The sequence below is a fragment of the Pundamilia nyererei genome, unplaced genomic scaffold (genome assembly GCF_000239375.1).
Source record: "Pundamilia nyererei isolate P.nyererei 1_Seehausen unplaced genomic scaffold, PunNye1.0 scaffold00075, whole genome shotgun sequence".
Taxonomy (NCBI): Eukaryota; Metazoa; Chordata; class Actinopteri; order Cichliformes; family Cichlidae; genus Pundamilia; species Pundamilia nyererei.
Genome location: NW_005187476.1, coordinates 538,816 through 559,176, shown reverse-complemented (window position 1 = coordinate 559,176; position 20,361 = coordinate 538,816). Strand labels below are relative to the sequence as shown.

The 20,361-nt window shown below is 41.3% G+C and overlaps 2 protein-coding genes across 5 annotated transcripts in view; both read right to left on the bottom strand.

Moving 5' to 3' along the window:
- Positions 1-232: 232 nt before the first annotated feature.
- LOC102213295 (E3 ubiquitin/ISG15 ligase TRIM25-like) lies at positions 233-17,584 on the bottom strand. 3 transcript variants are annotated; one of them, XM_005737340.1, is made up of 12 exons: positions 17,551-17,578; positions 13,149-13,291; positions 12,289-12,907; positions 9,936-10,031; positions 9,589-9,822; positions 7,466-7,634; positions 7,350-7,376; positions 6,959-7,027; positions 6,772-6,861; positions 4,777-4,914; positions 4,600-4,659; positions 233-4,516 (listed from the first exon to the last, which is right to left on the bottom strand). In XM_005737340.1, the coding sequence occupies exons 3-12, from the start codon at positions 12,883-12,885 to the stop codon at positions 3,987-3,989; spliced, it is 2,010 nt and encodes a 669-aa protein (XP_005737397.1). In that variant the 5' UTR covers positions 12,886-12,907; positions 13,149-13,291; positions 17,551-17,578; the 3' UTR covers positions 233-3,986. The 3 variants fall into 3 exon arrangements, with proteins under 3 accessions (XP_005737397.1, XP_005737398.1, XP_005737399.1); XM_005737341.1 differs by lacking the exon at positions 13,149-13,291 and having other exon boundaries at positions 17,551-17,584; XM_005737342.1 differs by lacking the exon at positions 7,350-7,376.
- A 925-nt stretch (positions 17,585-18,509) lies between these two features.
- The window catches only part of rasal3 (RAS protein activator like 3), a 13,457-nt gene continuing 11,605 nt past the window's right edge, over positions 18,510-20,361 (bottom strand). For both annotated transcript variants that reach the window (XM_005737339.1, XM_013911938.1), the window contains 2 exons: positions 20,238-20,322; positions 18,510-18,866 (listed from right to left, as the gene is read on the bottom strand). In XM_005737339.1, coding sequence (XP_005737396.1) covers positions 18,759-18,866; positions 20,238-20,322 — 193 coding nt within the window. In that variant the 3' untranslated portion in view covers positions 18,510-18,758. The remainder of the gene's footprint in view (positions 18,867-20,237; positions 20,323-20,361) is intronic.

The window sequence follows — 20,361 nt, the reverse complement described above, 5'->3', positions numbered from 1 at the left end:
TGACGTCACAAGAAGGTGATTGGTCACTTGCAATGTTGAACCTGGAACAACATTAATTATGATGATGTGGGAACAATGCTGACACGAGGAAATCAGATCGTCCGCCTCAGGTCTTGCATCTGAACTAGACATGAGATGTGGGCGGGTGATGTTGATATGTGGCAGCAAAAGAGCAAAATTCTGTGACCTGCATCTTATTTGGCTTAAAGTGTCTTTAAAAGAAACAAAGCCATTTGAGAATCAGAAAAACCCTTTATTAGCAATATTCACTGGTTAACTTGCAATGCAGTTTTTGATTATGCAATATAGCAATTCAAGAGAATACAGCATGAACACCTTAAATATAATGTACTAACAAGCACTTTTTCAAAGACAGTAAGAGCACAAGATGGTTAACCACTGAAGCGTTACAGAAACACACGTACTGCTACACTTCTGTGTGATGCAAAGACTACAGTTAAGCTGACATTCACTAATTTACACAGAACAAATCATCTCAGTCCTGGAGTCTGCTTAAACTCAAAAAGTACTACAGGAAGTTAAAAAAAAAGAAGTTTTGATTCATTGTATACACCACTATTATGTGATTTCAACGTAAGGTAGTAAGAGTACACAAGTGTCACCACGGTCCAGGAGAGGTATTGATAGTTTCTTAAACCCTTCTATGCTTTCTCCACTGTGATAAGCTGATTGCACCACACAGGATCAGATCCAGTACACCAATATCAGTGTACAACCTAAAATTATACTTAGTTTATGGATTGCACACCATTTATGTGTGAACCTTTCCTCGCTTATCACTCAGTCTGAACAAAAGTGTGTTTTGAACCTTTTAAATATAGTAAAGTTTGTCCAACTTTGTCAAAAAGAACAAAGTTAGGAGCTGTGACTGAACCACAAACTTCACTGTTAAAGCACACCGAAGATGTTCAACACTTAGTCTCATTTCTATAAGATGCACGTCTGACTCTTAAAATGATCACTATATTAAACACTTTAACACCTGGTGGACTGGAGTATGCCACATCAGGAAGAGAGTCGTTCTTACAGGCCGGAGTAAACTTTGCTACAACAAATAATTTACCCCTTTGAAACTGTACGTTTTGCTACATTTCCTCCACCTTTTTAAAGCCAACAAGGTTTTCTGATGGTTAGTTTAGTATGCCTACCATAGAAAAACGTGTATAGCATTTTATTTCTATGGGGCATCCCATGCAAGCATGATATCCCAAGATCAAATCCAGGATCTGATCAGCTGCAGATAATCTGTGACTCTTGCCATAAAAACAACCCGAATACCAAAGAGGAGAGAGACTTTCAGAACATGATGAAAACAGAGGAAACATGGCTTCTGTTCCCATCAGTTGAAAGAAGTGAGCATTTGGAGCTGGATGATACAAGCTACAGCATAGATTCTCTTATGCTGATAAAATTTCCATGACATGTGCGGTGCTTGCGCACATTAAGCAGCCAATCATGTCACAGAAACATATTTTAAGAAACTGACAAATGGAAGTCACTCTAGCTTCATATCAATCTTCAGATGTCAGGTATTTACAAATAATTTCTTCGTTTACAGTTTGGACAGATTTGAGCATTTTTGTAACGTAACGCTGAGGCAAATCTTTAAAGTCACCACACATTGTTCATATCATGAAAAACCGCTGCATCACCCAGTCTTAGAACCTCAGTTCCCACACTCTAAAACAAAGTCTCCACATGCAGAATTGATATCGAAACACTACGCAAACATGCGCTTCACAGGTAGACTCCCTGCTTGATCCAGCTGTAGTCACATCTGTTCTACAGTGCACGATACATAACCTGCACAGGACACACACTGTATGTGTGTGTTCTGCAAGAACTGCAGAAAAAGCAGGAAATAAATAAACTCTCCGAAAAATAAAAACACCACAAGGAAACCCTGACACCATTGAAAGTGAAATTATTGTATACATTAAAAAACAACAACATACATTTATATGGTTTTTATCTTTTGAGTTTAGGTCTGATGTTTTTTTCTATCCTGCTTTCTCTCGACACCAAGACATTTCATTTTGACTTGATGCAGTTTTAAAAGCAAACTTTGTTTTTAAATACTTTTCCTAAAGTGACTTGAACACATATTTGCTTCACAGTCACTAGAAAAAACAGGATAGTGCATTACCTGCGTTTTGAGACAGATTCATTTAAATGAATCAGCTGCTGAATATCACATCCAGCACAGATAATAAAAGTTAATAACATCAGATATGACATGCTATTAACTCTTGATGCCCACTTCGGTTGTTTGCGTAACTCTGTCTACTAGTACTGTCAGACAGGACCGAGAAACCGCTGCCATATATTCCTCAGATCTTACAGACATTATTAGCAGAAAGCACTACTAATCAGGACATTCACATTCTGCGTCTCAAATCGAGCATTTCTGTTCTCCCACTTGCCATTTTGAGATCGGCAAGTACAGCTACACGCATTGCACAGCAAGTATTTGGATGCACACGTGTAGCTGAACGTTTTATTACCCTCAAATACCACCAAGAAATTATCACTCTGTAGCAGGACAGTGCATTGACAGCACTGATTGCAACAAGAATGCTTTGCTGCCTAACTTAGGCATTAACATTACGTGCTGTGGCAATGTCATCGTTATTGTAAACGGGTGGATGGTCATGGGGCGGTCAGAGGTTCAAAAAAGTTGGAAATGGCCCCAAGATTTGGCAACTAGAGCAACAGTTCTGCTTATCGTACATCAGGAATGTCAAACTCATTTCCCACTGTGGGCCACATACAGACCACTTTGATCTTAAGTGGGCTGAACCTGTGAAACTCCCAGTTCTGCCAGTATAAAGATGCAGTTTCAAAAGCACATCTCTTTTTCTACATCATAAGGAAGTCCTGCTGTAGCAAACAGAAATCTGTCAGCATGTCTCTGGGCTTAAAATGAAAATTAATAAATGTGTATAATTACAGGAAGGCGCTCATTGCTCACTGCCCAGACTGCAATTATAAAACAGAATATTTTTGTTAATTCACAGAAAATGCGTTTTTTATGTTGACCCATTGTAAAAATAATCACATTTCTATAGAAAGTGACATTTCTACTCATGTCTGTCAGTTACCCATGTACTTTGATGTAGATGAATCGGCATGGGGAAGGTCTATACCTGCAGCAAAAGCTGTAAGACCTATGAAAATACAGTTAAGAGTCCAAAATATTTGCCCTTCTTCACATTTTCCAAAGTGGGCCAGTTTGGAATCTTTGTTTGGCCAATCCTAGCCCACGGGCCTCATGTTTGACACCCGTGATGTACATGAAAAGCAGTAACAGAAATCTCTATGAGACAGTGATATTTAACCTGATCAAACGTCAACAAAGATGCTGATCAGTTGTGTAAAGACAACATTTTCCTCTTCAACAACAGCTGAACAAATAGTTCCCAGAGAGCAGCTATAATCGGTCCAGATGTGAAAAATATCGTGGTTCAACTTTTTGGTGTTTAAAACATTCAAAATTTATTGCTAACTAATTACTTTTTCTAATCAATCTTTTTTTGTTCCTCCATTTAAATAATTGTATATAATCTTATGTAGATTAAGTCTGTAATAACGAGCGATTGATTAAAGGTGCCCTGTGGAGCTTCTAACTATGCACTGATGCCTCAATTTAGTTTCATGGTTATTTACTGAACCAGTTCATGAATCCAACAAGCCAAAAAAAAAAAATAAAAATGCAGCGACCAACACCTACACATGCAGTTAAGTAGAAGGCAGCTTGTTAACCATAATAATTACCTTGTTAATTACATAATGCATTTTAATAAATTAGCTTTGCAAAATTTCTTTCCTGCACTTTTAGACCTAAAAAAAATGTAATGAATATTCTACAGTTGCGTATAGTTACATAGTGACAATAAGTGACGTGTTTACAAGAAAACTCCACTGGGCACCTTTAACAAAGAGCCGACTGGCTGACTGCAAACTCATTACTGCAGCTTGCACAAAGTAATGAAGGAGCCACTCGAGAAAATCCAGAAGGCTGGATAGACAGCCTGAGCGAAGGGGAACATGAAGGAGTGGAAGGGATACGCCCTGTCAGCCACGTTGTAGAATGTAGCAGTGCCGGCCTCGCAATCCAACAGCACGCCTACGCGCTTTGGATTTGGATTAGCAAGCACGGTCTCGCTGCTGTTATGCCAGACTGACAACTTGACATTAAACCACTCGACGCACCAGGACTGGGCGTTGCGGCCCAGTCGACTGGTCGGGCCTTTGCGGTCGATGTTGTTGTAAGCCAAGCCTATGCCAACGAAGTTACTGCTGCTCAGTCGCACTTCCCAGTAATGGCGCCCTGTAGAGAAACCCTTGGAGGCGAGCACCTGGGAGCAGACAGCAAAGCGTTCGGGGCAGTCGGGGTAGTTTATGTGATCGTCTGACACCGAGGCCTTAGTGAAGTTCTCAGTCAGCGCGATGCGTTTATGGGCGGTCCTTGGATTGAAGGTGAGTACTGTGCCATCTGGAACGGACAAAAAGAAAGATCATTTCACAACAGCAACAGCTGCTGTTACCACATGATGGAAAGACACCTGCTACACTTACATTTCAGTAGTTCACTTCTCTTTTCAGCTGTGCTTATGTCTGGGGGAATATCTGTAGTTTCTACAATTAAAGACAAATGCGATTAGATCTCAAACAACAGGAACAGGCTCCCATAAACTAGTCCATTTCTGAGCTTTAAGCAAGGTTTAGCATAAAACGCAAAAATCTGACGTTTACCTGGTTTCTGTTTAGGTTCAGCTGCAGGAGTACGGCCTCTGGGTTTCCCTCCAAACTCCAACAGGTTTTCCATTGAACGGCCAGTATTTTTATCACCCATACCGTCCCCAGTGGTCTGAGGATTTTTTGGTTTGGGTTCTAGAAAAACAAGAGAAGTATTTATAAAATTAAATGTGCATATATCAGATTTAAGAGACAAACTCTTAAACGAAAGAGCGGCATGGACCTCAAATTTGTGGGAGGATTTTGTAACAGCAACGACGGTCTTTTGTCCCCCCTCATTCAAGAGTCAAACCAGGAAGCAAGTGAGCCATTTGTGTAGTTTCACCCATGTAAACAGTGATATCAGGCATATCTGCTTTTTATTGTAATGATATAGGAAAGCATATTTTGCCTCAGCTTTCTGTGTGCTCAGTGGGTGAGTCAGACATCAGCATTCTGAAATGAGCCACTAATGAAGCTGCAGACAGCTCCATGTGCACAGTAGAAAGTACAAATATTAAATTACAAGTATAAATATTTTTAAAGGCTTTTTTTAAATCAGAAATGAATGATGATTCCAAATATGTGGGAGTTTTTTTTTTTTATCCTGTTGACTAACAAATTTACAGTATGGAATTGCTCCCATTCATTTAGAGAGGAGCTTCAAATTAAGCGCAGTACAAATGTGAAGCAAACATGTAGAACAGCCATTCCCAAAGTCAAGAGTTCTGCAGCCAACTTAAAGAAAATCCCATCTTTCCCACTCAATCTAAATTTTCACTCTGATCAAAATACAAGATAAAGAGATCCATCCATCATTCGCTTATCCTTTACAGGGGCGCTGGAGCCTATCCCAGCTTTCATAGGGCGAGAGGCAGGGTACACCCTGGACAGGTCGCCAGTCTGTCGCAGGGCCAACACAGAGACAGACAACCATTCGTGCTCACAATCACTCCGACATTCACACATATGGGCAATTTAGATTAATCAATTAATCTATCCCCGCAAACTGCGTGTCTTTAATGGCGTCCCCGGAGTACCACGCAAACACGGGGAGAACATGCGAACTCTACACAGAAATACCCCAGCCTGATGGTGGAATTTAACTCAGGACCTTCTTGCTGTGCGGCAACAGTGCTAACCACTGTTCCACCGTGCTGCCCCAAGATAAGATAATGCTAAATATAGATAAAGAGATGTATTTACTAAAAAATGCTATTAAAAAACCCCCAATAACCATAAACAACACAGGCTGTTGGCTATAAATTGATAATGCCACGCAGTCATACGCAAAGTGTAAAGGTCAATGTGCAACCCAAGTGCCACTGGGTCACACAATACATTTTCTAATGTAATGGGATTACATTTTCTTGCAGCCCACCAGGGGGTCCCAGCCCACATTCTGGGAATCACTGATGTAGAGGAATACTTCTTTAATGGCTGTTGCCTGACCCATACCAGAAACCCATTTCTGTGCAATAAAACTGCTTCTTCCTGTCATTGCCTTTCACAATAAGAGACTTTGACAGCCCTCTGTGCTGACTGCAAATCACAGAAGTCAAAACAAATTATAACAGAATTTAGGATTACAATAAAATCTATTTTTAGTCTTATTAGATATGAATAACATTTATAGACATTTTGCTGGTTTTTGAGTTGCTGTGCCAATTAAATGGAAGATGACATTTTTCCTTATCAAACACTACAAATATTGACTGATTTCATGAAGTGAATTAACTAAATTCTTTGAACTATGAGTTAAATTACAAATAATGCATGAATATAAAATGTCTGAATAATTTATCATTATTGGTGGTATTGTACAAGTCACATCAGTAAATGTAGAGGCTAAAGTCATTTCCTGTACACCTGTAGTTCATAAAAAAAAACTGCATGACCATACAACTAAAATAATGAAAAATCTCCACAAACATATCGTTATGTGCTCAGTATCGACAATACAGTTCAACCACAAGACGGCAACACAAAACGAAAATTAAAGCTGTTTCATACTTGGAGTCTTTTTCTTCTGGGCTGTTTTGGCCTGAGGACCTGGACTGTGAGACCTGGGGAGTTTAAGGTGACCTGGACTGGACTCCCCCTCTGAAGAAGCAGTAAATAAAAGAACAGACATTTATGCTTGACCTGTTCTAAAAATCTTGTTTTATAAACCTGGTACTGGACAGATGAATTGACTTACCATATTCCAATAAATTTCCGGAGCCCAGTGGAGACCCCACTGTAGACCACAGTGTAGTGTAGGCTGAACCTGATTTTTCAATGAAAGCATGAACATGGAGTCATTACAGTACTGACTCTTTATCAACACTTAATGTATTCAACCTCGACCACAGAACGCGGTATCAATTTGAGTATTTTCAAAATATACTGTTCAGAAAAAATTAAGGGAACACTTGAACAATATTAACTGCCTTGATAGTTGGTGTGATTTTTATCCTGCTCTCAGTAAAGATGTTCAACTTGAATTTTTCCTTCAACAAGATCCGATACACGATTTGAGTGTTCCCTTAAATTTTTGAGCAGTTTGATTGGAATCTTGTTTTCATTGGTCCCCACATGAAACAACTCACCAGCTGCCAAAATATCAGGGTTAACTTCTGCAACAAAATTGGACACTATCTTCACTAAACTTTCTCAATGAACCTTAAACCTTAAAACGTCAGACAAAACGTGTCCATGCACTCACCTGGTGTATTTAATGGTAGTCGGCTCTCGACGGGCTGTTTGAAGATCTCTGTCAGATGCTGCTTCAGGGCAGCAGCAAAGGCCTGTGATGCCAAAACCTTCTTGGAGTCCAGGCTGATTTTAGGGGAGTAAGGCTCAAAGTTAATAGCTTGGGGGAGGTTAAATGGTGCCTGAGAAGAGAGGAACACAATGTTGTACGCTCAGTCAAGATAATCATATCCCCTTTTACAAAATGTAATAAACTACTATGTGATGTAATACATTTATAATAAACAAACAGATCTATGTGTACATGTGGGGTTTTTGTGATGTTGTGTTAAAATATCCCTCTAACACAACTATCATAAAATCAGAAATCACATCTCTGTTAGAGAACAACAATTGTTTAGAATTAAATTATATTTGACTTATTTAGCACCAAATCCAAAATACAGTTGACTCATGGGGTTTTATGTTGTAACATAAAGACCCTACAATAATACAGAGAAACCCACAACAATCAAACGACCCCCTATGAGCAGGTGGTGACAGTGGGAAGGAAAAACTCCCTTTTAACAGGAACCTCCAGCAGAACCAGGCTCAGGTGGGGGCAGCCATCATCCCCAAACAATACTATTTACATGCAATATATTGATTAGACGTTGCTGACAATGCCTAGCAAGCGGAGACTCCTCTGACTTTTAACGAGTTTGGTTCTAAATGCTTTACTGCTGATTGTATGACCTCATTTGCTAGTTTCGAGTCTCGCTGAATAAAACATATATTAGGGAGTGGTTTATTTATATAGCACCAGATCACAAAAACATTTGCTTCAATGTGCTTTATATTGTAAAGTTGGGACACTAAAATAAAGCAGAGAAAACTCCAACAACTCTGTGACTGTGGGAAAGTAAAACTCCCTTTTAACAGGAAGAACCCTACGCCAGAAGCAGGCTCAAGGAGGGGCAACTATGTGCCCTGACTGGTTGGGGCTTTTATCATTTTGGGTGGTTACATTTCTCTGTGAGTATATTAGGTGTATATGGTTGTTTTTGGTTGGAACAGCAGAGAGACGTAAGCCAAATACTCTCCTGTTTACAGTTAGTTGCCCCTCAAGTTTAAATGGTCTGCTGCCGACTCTGAACTTAAGCCCAGTCACCTAGGCTTTGTACCCAAACCTAGCTTACAAAACTCAATTATATGTGACCCAATTGTTTAACCTGACCTTCAACAGGTTGGGTTTGGTGTCCAACCCGAACCAACAATGGCATTTAAAGCCAACCCAACAGCTTGACCTAACCCTAACTTCTTGTTTAAAGTGTCTATCCATAACCGATGTTGGGTGTGCTGTCACCCAACATTTAAAACACTACCTCATTTAAAACTGACCTAGCCCCATAAGCCCGACAGATCTGTGGCTTAAAGGTCGTAAGTGCCGTTTAGGGAGCTCAAGGAGCCTGAAATATTCTAACATGTTTAGAAGAAAAAAAAAAAAACTATCAAAGCTTTTCATAATAAAGGCAATGGTTGGTTCTCCAAAACAGAGGGGAAGTGATTAGAGTTATGATAGCCAAGGAATTCTTCTTTGAATTTTTGCTATTTTTTTGTTGTCATAGGGAAACTGTCAACTTTTTTTAAAATTCCCATTTGATACATTTCACCCATTTTCAAGCAATAAAACTCAAACATCAAGGTCCAAGGTTCTGAAATGTGGTTTGCTTGGCATTTTAGATTCGAGACACACCGACTATGAAATTCTTGGCCAACATCACCATGGACCTTATTCGTTACCCCCTCTGTTCCTTGGAAACAAAAGCCATTCGTCATCAAAGTAAGTGGGGTGTTTGAAATTCTTCCAGCAATTTTCCACACAGAACATTTAACTAGTAGAGAGCCAGACCCTGATATCAGTCTACGATTGAATGGGTCAAGGTGGTATTCTTATACTTTGCCAAGCAAAATGAACATGCTGTTCACTTTGTAAATTACAGCTCACACTGCAGGAAGGGGAAAGGCAACATGAGGGTGCGGCTGCTTTTATCGTGATTCAAGTCTCTGTTTTAGAACCTTTACTCACTTTTTATCATGCGTTAGTATGTTATCATTACTAGCAGCTGTATGAATTAAGAATCACAGACGTCCCACCTGCAGGAAGGCCTGGGTTTGAGAGCGACTCAGCAGGCTGTGGATTTCTTCTTTAGCTTTCGTCATGTTGTCAATGTTGTCACCAAACTTCTTCATAAGAACTCTGAGTTTGGTCTGACCAGTTTCCACCTCTCGGTCCACTGCGTTCAGAGCTTCGCGCTCATCTTGGACCAACATCTCCTTCATCTGCTGATACTCAGCTGTCAAAGCTCTCTTCCTGCTGGTCGCCAAGTCCTGGAGGACAGGAGTGAGAAAACATTCATAACTGGATCAGCAAAGAAATAATTCAAAGTAATACAAAATGTTCCTTTAGCCTCGTCTTTGTTTTTGCTTATGAGAAGTCTTACCTTTAGCTTGTTCTGCATGTCCTTCATTTCAAATATGATGGTCTCATTTTTCACAATCTTCCCATCCAGCAAACCCAAATTGCTCCTCAGGTCAGACTGCAAAGAGGGAAACATGATACAGTCACTTTAGCCCTGTCTCTTTAAAAAAAAAAAAAAAAAAAAAAAGTTTGTTGGCATAAGTGATAACTTTGGCCGTAACCTTGGCTTTCTGGCTTCACAATGAGGGTAAACTCCTAAATGGATGCTATGGTTATACTCAGGTTATCAAGTCTCTCTTTTCATAATTCAGATATTCTAATGACAGCATAACCAATATCGAAAGATAACAGACGTTCAACCCAAACTTTTAAAGCTGTGAGCAGCTAAAAAGGAATTCCACTCATTCATATTTTAAAGCAGTTCTCAAACTGTGAGACACCTGCCAGTATTAGGCTGCGTTCACACTGCAGGCGAAAGCGCATCAAATCAGATTTTTTTGACCCTATGCGACCCATATCGATCATGGTGTGACAGTGTGAACGGCACAAATACGATATTTTCAAATCCGATCTGGGTCACTTTCGTATGTGGTACTGAATCCGATACATATCTGATGTTTTAGAAAGCGACTGCTGTTTGAACGGTCATTAAATCTGTCTTTTACGTCACCGACACAAGACAGACGCCAATTATCAGCACCAGAGAAGACATCGTGAACGCTTCCTGGCCATCCAGTGAAACTGTTGGGAAGACAACGTGAACATTTTATTTGTACTGTATAATCTGCAGATTCTGACAGAAATCTGCAACTATCCTTTGAAGCACCGCTCCTCTAAAACAGCAATAAGGATCATTATTAGGTTATTTACATTATTATGTAAATAACAAAATAACTTAAAGCAAAAATTGGGAAACGTAAAGTCCGAAGTCTTTATATTAAGGGCCATCAGTCAAACAATACTGTTTGCTCTGGGTCTAAACAGAGCGTGTTGTGTGTGAAGTCTTCTTTTGCGCATGCGGGCCGCTTTGAGCGTTCACACTAGAGAGCGTTTGCTGTCGCATTTTAGTTGTAGTGTGAACAAGCAGACAAAAAAAAAAAAAAAATCCAAAAAAAAAAAATCGGATTTGATCAAAAAAATCAGAATTGAGCATCAAGACCTGCAGTGTGAACGTAGCCTTAGTTTCTGCATCTGCAGTTGTGCAAGGACTACTAAGGTTCATCAATGTTGTCTCTTAGGTAAACGTAAGGCTCTGTGCAAACACCTGTGTTTCTGTGAAATGCCACACTATGATGTAGCAATTATGTATGGATCCTTCTGAGCCTCCAAACGGACATTCAAAACGTAGGAATGACTACTCGACCTCATCAGGTTGTAGTGTGCGGTTTGTAGGTCCTATACTATTTGAGGATCTGCGTGGGTGAATGCAAAGATCTGTTCCGAGTTGTCCACAAGGTACTGCTACAACTGAGTTAAAAGATGGACGTAGCTTCCATGTCTGAAAAGTAAAGGCCATGTCTAATATCTCTTTTCCATTAGAACCTACTCGCCTCGACTCAACTTTACTCTACTTGATTTCAGTCGTTTTCCATTACAACTGAGTACCAAGCTGAAGCTTACTTCAGCTCAGTACACATTTTACTGGTCACTGGTCTAAATTGCTAGTTTGAGCTCTTAATGAATAAAATATGATGCTCATTTTGTGAATTATGGTCCTATTTGCTGTCAGAAAGGAGGATGAATCAGGCTAGGCATATGTTATTCAATAATCATCCGTGTTTCAGTTTCTTATCTAGATCTGTGACATCTGGAAAACTACACAGCTTGAGGCTTTGCAGGACTCTTATAAATAGTGGGAGATGTCATGATAGCTACATCCATAGACTGTATCCAGGTACTGGATAAAAGTCCAGTCTATTGCAGCTCCTAGACTGTGGAACAACCTCCCGATTGCCATTTGCTCTTCTGAGCCTGTTCAGTCTTTTAAATCTCGTTTAAAGACCCATCTTTTTACTCTGGCTCTGACGTAAAATATAGTTTGATTATCATTTGGTTGGTTTCTATGTTTGTCTCGTATTGTTTGGTAATTTTGTCTTATTTTATTTATTTCCTAACTTGTGACGCACTTTGATCAAAACTGTTGTTTTTAAATGTGCTATATAAATAAATTTTGATTGATGGATTGAAAAGTGGAACTGGAACAACTACTCATCCATGGCATCTACCACTTTTCTCAAGTACGTGAAACTCAGGCTAGCCATCCTGATGAAAATACAGAAACTAAGACATAATTATGTTTTAAAAGGAAAATAAACCCATCTTTGTTTAGGAGTGGCTCTTTAAAACTTCTCAGGTGAATACTGACAAACACACACCTCTTTCCGGCTCCTTTGTTCATCAGGGGTTGTGAAGGAACATCCTTTGTGGACCTGCTGGAGGCAGAAGCTGCAGATTGGCCGATCATGCTGGGTGCAGAAGAGCTCCATCAGCTTGTGGTGGTCGGGGCAGATGCGCTCCAACAGGTCCCCGACAGGCTCGCTCAAGCTGTGCAGACGGAAAATAGGATTTTCCCGGTGAGGGCGCAGGTGCTCCTCACAGTAAGACGCCATGCAGGTGAGGCAGGTCTTCGACGCCTCTGCTTCCATGCAGGTATCACAGCGGAGGATCTCCTTTTTCTTCACTTGGCTCTCCTCTGCAGTCAGGTTGGGTTCGTTCTTGCTCGATCTCACTTTAAAGGTCTCCACGACGGCGGTGAGGACCGTGTTTTTCTTCAGCTCGGGTCTGGTGGCGAACAGGGTTCGACACTGAGGGCAGCTGTACGACTCCTTCCATGTGGCGAGCAGGCAGTCCTGGCAGAAGTTGTGTCCGCAGGGGATGGTCACCGGACAGTCAAAGGTGCTCAGACAGATGCTGCAGGTCAGCTCATCCTCCAGACTCATGATAGAAAACTGAGACTCGTCCACTTCGGCCATGATGGGACTGATGTGAGTGAGCCTGTGAGGCAGAAACGAAACTGACTTGAGGAGGCGGAAAACGAAAGTAAAATTTTTCGCGTTTTTTCCTTGAAACTAATATTCGATACATTCGGTAAATTTTGTTTTTAAAAGAATAAAAATCCGCTAATATAACATATAAACCACCCTGCTATAATATATTTGAATATAAAGCGCGACACGTTTTTACATAAATCACAAAATTAAAGTCGCTTAAATATATTCGGACTATCCGTCATTACCTGGATTCGTTTGGGTGTGCAGCACGCAGTCCAAATGGATAAACAACTTCGGACTTTACGCTGCCGTGTTGTACGCAGTTCACAGCTCCTGCGGAAGTCACTCCTCCCACCCTGTAACCCTGTACGTGTGACTCAAAAGCGCACTTGCGCACACGCAGTGGACCACAGGCAGAAACCAGTTACATAAGTACATAATCTCTCTACCTGAAACCAAACTAACACGCACGAGGGAAGCGCGTGACAGATCACAAGCAAACAGGGATAATGACAAAAGAACGGAAGGAGGAAAGCTGCTCCCTGTTTTTGTGTACAGTCATCATTGTTTAGACTTTTAGTAGCATTCGCTGTGTCAGCACCATCAGTGATCCGGTTTATCCACAAAGTCATTTTGTGCAAAAAGGAATTCAACATTTTACCTGAAGCTAAGTTGATCATATAAATTGAATAACTTCTACACATTAAATAGAATTTCTGTGTTTTATTTATTAGCGCTGTTTAAAGAAATCGTTCTGATTTGACTCATATGACAAGGATGCCATCAGGGCTGGACTGAGACAAAAAATTAAAAAATAAAAATCGGCCGTGGCATTTTTGGTCCAGGCGGCCAAATAACTGGTATTGAAACAGGTTTAAATCAGGTTGGTACAGTTGTTGTTGGGTTAGTCATGCAGCACGTGACAATAATTAAAAGCTACACTTAGCTTTTCACCAAAGTAGCCATTCATTTTGCCTGAATCCTGTTAATCTCTCCCTCCATCTAATTTCTCACCACGTTCATTTCAGCTTCCTCAGTCGCTTCCTTATTTCTCCGCAGCTGATGCAGCAGTCCTTAATTTTACACATTTGCTGCATTTATTTTTGGTTTTTTATCTTGTTTTCTCTCAGCCTACTACTCCACCTTTTGGCCACTTTCGTGCTTAACTTTTTCTACACGGCGCACACTAGCGGACAGCGAAGGGAGGGGAGAGACCCCTCACAACACTTGAGGGGCTTTTAAGAGGTTTGATTGGGCAATCTAGTGTCAGTAATGAAAACGAATGAATGGGCCACTGTCAGCGTGTAAGGTGCACCTTCAGGCCAGTCCCATCGGCCACAAAGTGCGTCGGACCACCGACGTGGCCAGTGGTATACCAGGTTACCATCCAGGTGGAGGGCAGCAACCCCTCCTCCCTCCCTGACGACCTCAACGCGTTCTACACCAGGTTTGAGACAGACAACATGGCCCAGCTTGAGGAGTTCAGATCCTCACTCAAACCTGGCAGCTCTGCACTCACCTTCAGGACTGAAGATGTGGTGAGAGCCCTCAGGAGGACCAGGGAGAAGAGCTCACCCGGCCCTGACAACATCAGCAGTCGAGTTCTGAGGCACTGTGCAGGGCAACTAGGAAGTGTGTTCTGGATTCTATTTCAACACTCAATTGACAGTCACACCGTCCCCCAGCTGTGGAAACACTCCACAGTCACCCCCATCCCCAAAAGAAACAACCCAAAAGTCTCTGAATAATCTCCGTCCAGTGGCCCTCATCTCCCTGATGATGAAGGCCATGGAGAAGATCATAAAACAGCACATCGTAAGAGCAATTGACCCCCTGATGGACCCACTCCAGTTTGCTTACCGTGCATGCAGAGGTGTCAATGATGCCAAAATCTTCATCTTGGACTCCATCCACAAACATCTGGAGCTCCCTGACTCCTCTGCCAGACTTCGGTTTGCAGATTTCTCATCAGCGTTCAACACTCTGCAGCCTCATATCCTGGCCACTAAACTTTCCACCTGATTTCACCTGGATGATCAGCTAATCCTGTGGATTTTGGACTTTTTGACCAACAGGACTCAGAAGGTTCAGGTCAACAAGTCTCTTTCTGGTCTCTGTTCTACCTGCACTGGCTCCCCCCAGGGCTGTGAGCTCTCCCCCCTGCTCTTCATCCCCTACACCGATGACTGCAGATCCACACAGCCCAACTGTCACCTGGCGAAATATGCTGACGACACAGTTCTCCTGTCACTGCTGTCAGGCCCCTCACAACACCATGGGCCCGCTCTGCAGGAGTTTGTACAGTGGTGTGACAGCTCTAAACTTGAATTGAACGCGAGCAAAACCAAAGAGATGGTGGTGACCTTCTCCAGTAGGCAGAGGGATCTGGCTGCTTCAGTCACCACCACCATCCATGGGAAGCCAGTGGAGGTAGTTGAGTACAAATACCTGGGAACCATCTTTGACAACCTCCTGAAATTCTCTGCCAACACAGAGGAGATTCTCAGGAGGTGCCATCAACGGCTTTACCTCCTTAGGAAACTCAACTCCTTTGGAGTCAGCACACCCATCATGATGACTTTCTACTATGCCTTCCTGGAAAGCATCATGACCTTGTCCATCACCTGCCGTTTCCACTCCCTCAGCCTCCAGAACAGGAACAGACTGCAGCACACTGCATCAGTGTGCTCTAAAATCATTGGCCTGCCTGTCAGAACTCTGGCACAGGTTTTCAGCCAACACGCCCTTAGACAGGCAGCCAAAATCATCAACAACCCCACTCACATTCTTCACCCCACATTTCAATGGCTCCCCTCTGGGCGACGCCTCCGCTGCATTTCCTGCAGGACTGAGAGGAGGAGAGCCACCTTTGTCCCCAAAACCACTCTGCTTTTTAACTCCAGCCGATAAGAACATTTCCCGCACCCATAAACTACACTCTTCTTACACTGCTGACACTTTATTCACTTTTAGTCACTTGCAGTTATTTAGTCACCTTCAGTCACTTTAATTTTAAAACTGTAATTTTAAAACTGTATATTCTGTGTATTTATTATCTCACTCCTATTGCCTGTTCTTATTGTCCTAATCTTCAACGTATGCTCGGTTGTTTGTTAATTGCCCCTTGGGGATAAATAAAGTCTTCTGATTACCAGTCCAGCCCTGTCGGGCAGCAGGGGCGCATCCAGATTTTTTTTCATAGGGGTAGGGTGACCAACCATCCTATTTTTTGCACTTGTAGACATTAGCCTTTTTACTCTTCAATGCGCCATATAGCGGCTGCAGCAGGTGTGCCACTCTGTGGAGAAAATGGTTGTAAAAATTTCCCATCCCCCAAAATTCCTGCAGTGCTTTAATAGATGTCGGAAGCGGAAAGCCTTGAACAGCCCAAATTTCTTTGGCAATAGAACCGCACCCTCAGCGGAAATACAGTGTCCCAGGAAGTCTAGAATTGGTAACCCAAACTGGCATTTAGACGGGTTAATGATTAGGCCACATGCAGCCAAGCGCTGAAAAACCTGACGCAGATGGGACGTGTGCTGTCTCTTCGAACTGCTGGCCGCCGGGATATCATCTAGATATACAAAAACGAAACACAGCCCGCACAAGACCAAGACCATCAAACGTTTGGGTGGCATCTTTCAGGCTGAAAGGCAAGCGCAAAAACTCAAAAAGGCCAAACGGAGTAATTTTGGCGGCTTTGGGGACATCCTCAGCGCGCATGGGAACCTGGTGATACCCATGTACTAAATCAATCTTACAAAAAAAATAAAGGTCCCGTGAAGATGGACGGAAAAATCCTGGATGTGGGGAATGGGATAGCGATTGTTTGCTGTGACGTTATTAAGACGGCGAAAATTCTCATAAGGCCGCCTCCCACCGTCAGATTTGGGCACCATTTGTAACGGGGAAGCCCAGGCACTGCACAATGTCCAGGCGCTCCATAGTCGCAAGTGGTAATCCCTCGCGGCCAGCAGCGGGGAGTTGGCAAGGCCAGGTCGCACTGGAGCTGGCAGCTGTCAGAGGAAGAGGTAGGTGAAGAGGAATCCTCCGTCATTTGTTTCTAGCAAGGACAGCATGCTCTCCATGAGCTCAAGAGCGGTACCATCACCCAGGCGCGAGAGAGAGGAGTTTCTCAGCCTGCTCTTCATCAGAGAGGGAGTAGCACCTCAGAAGCAGTGCCCTTGAGAGCGGTGTATTTCCCTTGGGCGTGGGCAATCCTGTAGGAGGGTCATCACACACTGGGTGGACAGTGGATCCAGCAACGCCATCACATGATGGCATTTTGTGTCATTGGAATGAAATGCCCAAGAGCAAACTGAACTTCAACGTGCATGAACCATGAAGGGGGGTTGTGAAGCCAAAAATCCAAAAGTGGTAGAACTTATTTACCTCTTGTTCCTTAAACATCTTGATAATTTATCCCATGTTATTTTACAGTTGGCCGTAATGCTTTATTTTAGATATTGCTGGTGTAACTTTACTCTAAATACTATCCCGGGTTTGTTTGTGGTAGCATTATGTTACATGCACGCATATTCTTTTAAAGCAAATACTACTTAACCATCAGGTGATTTGACTCTTCTTCTGTTGACAGGTAAATTTCTGGTAAATTATGTTTGCTTATGTTGCTTTGGCTATACTTACCTTTGTCTGTCCCTTTGTTCAAAGCAGGTGTGTGGGAGGGGCCAACCCAGCACTTCCTGTTTATATAAGGTCATGAGGTCACTGATTGATTCACTGGGCACAACCAAATGAAGGGTTTTTTCCTTTTAATAGTATTGTTTATTTTCTTTAAAGTAACGTTTGAGTTGTACTATATGCAGTGTTTTACTTTTCAAATCATTTAGCTGTGTAAATGAGTCTGTCAATTGGATGAATAATTTTATTCCTGTTTATTTGTTTCGATTATCTTGTTTGGTCTAACCTATTTCCTAATGGTAGAGGATAATGACATTGAGATGTGTGTAAAATTCTATATAAAACAAGTGAGATTTTGACAACTGGGGTTGTTTTAAAATGGTAGAATGGACATGCAAGGAAATATAGTACACTTAAAAGAAATTTGACCCATCTGCTGATGCTGTCCTTTCCTTGTCACTTGCTCTACACTACCACCCACTACTAAATTTAAAATGTATACTGTAGTCTTTACCAGGCTACATTTTGTCATTCTATCTGACAGCAAAGTTGACTAATGCAGCTTTCTGGGGGCAGGAGGTTCTTCCACATTAAAATTTTTACAAACCTATTTTAAAGTGTTTTTCTTCATTTGTTTTTTTCTTTTTTAATTTTTATTTTCTGTTAGAATTGTATTACTTTTCTGTTTGATTGTTTGGCCTGCTTTGTGGTGGATTTTTCCACACAGTCTTAATACACTGAGATGGTGACAGAGAAAACACTCTTCACTAACCAATGGGTAACATCATAGTGGCTCTCCTTTTTTTTTTATACAGTCTATGACTACAGGCATGAAAGACTATAGATTTTGGGGTTACCTGTCCCTGCAAATCCATAATCATTATCAAGTTACAGTGATTATTCTTGATTAAAATAGACACAAAATAGACCACTTACCATGACAAATGCAAAATAGACTCCTTAAATAGAAAAACATTAGGCAGCAGCTTTTTTTATTTTTAAAAAAAGGGTTTACAAGCAGAGATACAGTGAAAGAGGAAATGCGAACAAATCCTTCAGCCTTCATATTCACCTTAACTGGAGTTCATTATGGGTATCTTTATAAAATAAACTTATATCTAACCAGGAATTCATGATTGTGGCATCAGGCTGTGTGTGTGTGTGTATGTGTATAAAAACTATGAAGCCCAAAGCGTAGCCCTTTTTCTCAGGGTTCAGGTGGTGTTGAGTGGTTTTTCAGGATGCTGTGTGTTGTTTTGGCTGCTCTTGTACGCCTCGCTGAGCTGTTGAAGGTCACTTAGCAGACCTGCAAACTGCTCCTCCTGTGTGAGCACATTAAAAACAGCTGTTAATATGCTGAAATCAACCACTGTCGCTAAACTTTAAATATCCAGTACCTTAAAGGGAACATATTTGGTTAAGAAATACAAATTAGCTTGTTTAAAGGGCATCAAATACACTTAAACCACTCTCAGATCATTTCTTATAAAACTTAATCAGCATAGTTGCATTTAACTGCTTTTTAAATATTCCGTTTTTATGGGTCTACAGCATATGAAACTGTAATCTTTTAGCCTACTGATAACAATAGAGGCAGTGTTTGAAATATGCAGAGGATGTTTATCTATCAGCAGTGATCCGGGCTTTTTCCTGTATAAGGTTTTGGCATTCCCCTAAAGTAAAGTCACCGGCATTCTGTTAAATATTTTGAGGGTTTAATTTAATCAGGCATAAAATACACTGTTGTTTATGAAACGATCACAAATCTCAGAGAATTCAGTGACTGCTGATGATTAAGGTAACACAGGTAGCTTCTACTATTTGAGGCAGACTGTGTTTGCCTGCATAGTAAACATAACCTGCACCCTCTGTTATTAAATAGCAGATTCCATCACAGTTTTTAAGAGACTAATGAATATATTTCTGCCTTTTAGTTTGCTACGTTTTAATTTAAGGACCCCCCAGGGCTGGACTGAGATGCTCTGAGCCAGTTCTGGCTGTCTTCACTCCTCCACTGAATGGGCTTGCAAAGAGAGGTGACCACCTCTACTGGTAGCATGACTCAAAGTGTCATTTATAAATATCATGCAGTTATATTGCTCATAAATTAAATTTAATTGCATATAGAGCGTAAGAAAGTAGGTATTCCTGGGCTAAATTCCAAAGCCTGCGGTAGCTGCACATGTTAGAATAGTCTAACTAGGTCAGAACAGAACAGAAAATAAAACCATTAAATTTATAATTATATAAAAAAGTACTAAATGTTACTACTTAATAATTTAAGTGAACTGTTTTATGTTAGCGTTCTCTCTATGGACACAAATTCTTTTACCAGAAAGTTTTTGATTTCTGAAAATTTTAAAAATCAGTGGTTTGGTTCTATTTTTCTATCTCAATTTAAAATGCGAAAATCTTTTGAATCCCACTGGACCCTTAAACCTCATCTCTGATCAACTCATTAGGCTAAGAATATGGACTTCCTTCGTGATGACTGACAAAATATACTCTCTAGATCAAATCAAGGCAGATAAACGAGGAATAACAAATGCAGGTGACCTGCAGTACCATCATAGCCCACCAGGGAGCACCAGCGCACACTGCTCTGTGGGGTTCAGGAGAATAAAATGTGGATCTTGAAGTGAACTATTTACAAGCACTGTTCTTTGACAGTGGACTTTCTTCATCTCACTTACCAGCACATTTACTCTCTCGGCTGCTGCAATGGCAACACTCAGCTTCCTCTCATCTTCCTCCCTTTCCTCTTCAATCACACCCAGCCTGCAAAACACACAGATAAGAAGACATGCTGTTAAGAGA

Coding starts and splice junctions, on each gene's coding strand:
- LOC102213295 (XM_005737341.1), bottom strand. CDS start 12,885: ATGGCCGAAGTGGACGAGTCTCAGTTTTCTATCATGAGTCTGGAGGAT. Junction 7,635..9,588: donor AAACCCAGGCCTTCCTGCAG/GTGGGACGTCTG, acceptor CTCTCTTCTCAG/GCACCATTTAACCTCCCCCA. Junction 7,377..7,465: donor ACTACCATTAAATACACCAG/GTGAGTGCATGG, acceptor ATTTTGTTGCAG/AAGTTAACCCTGATATTTTG.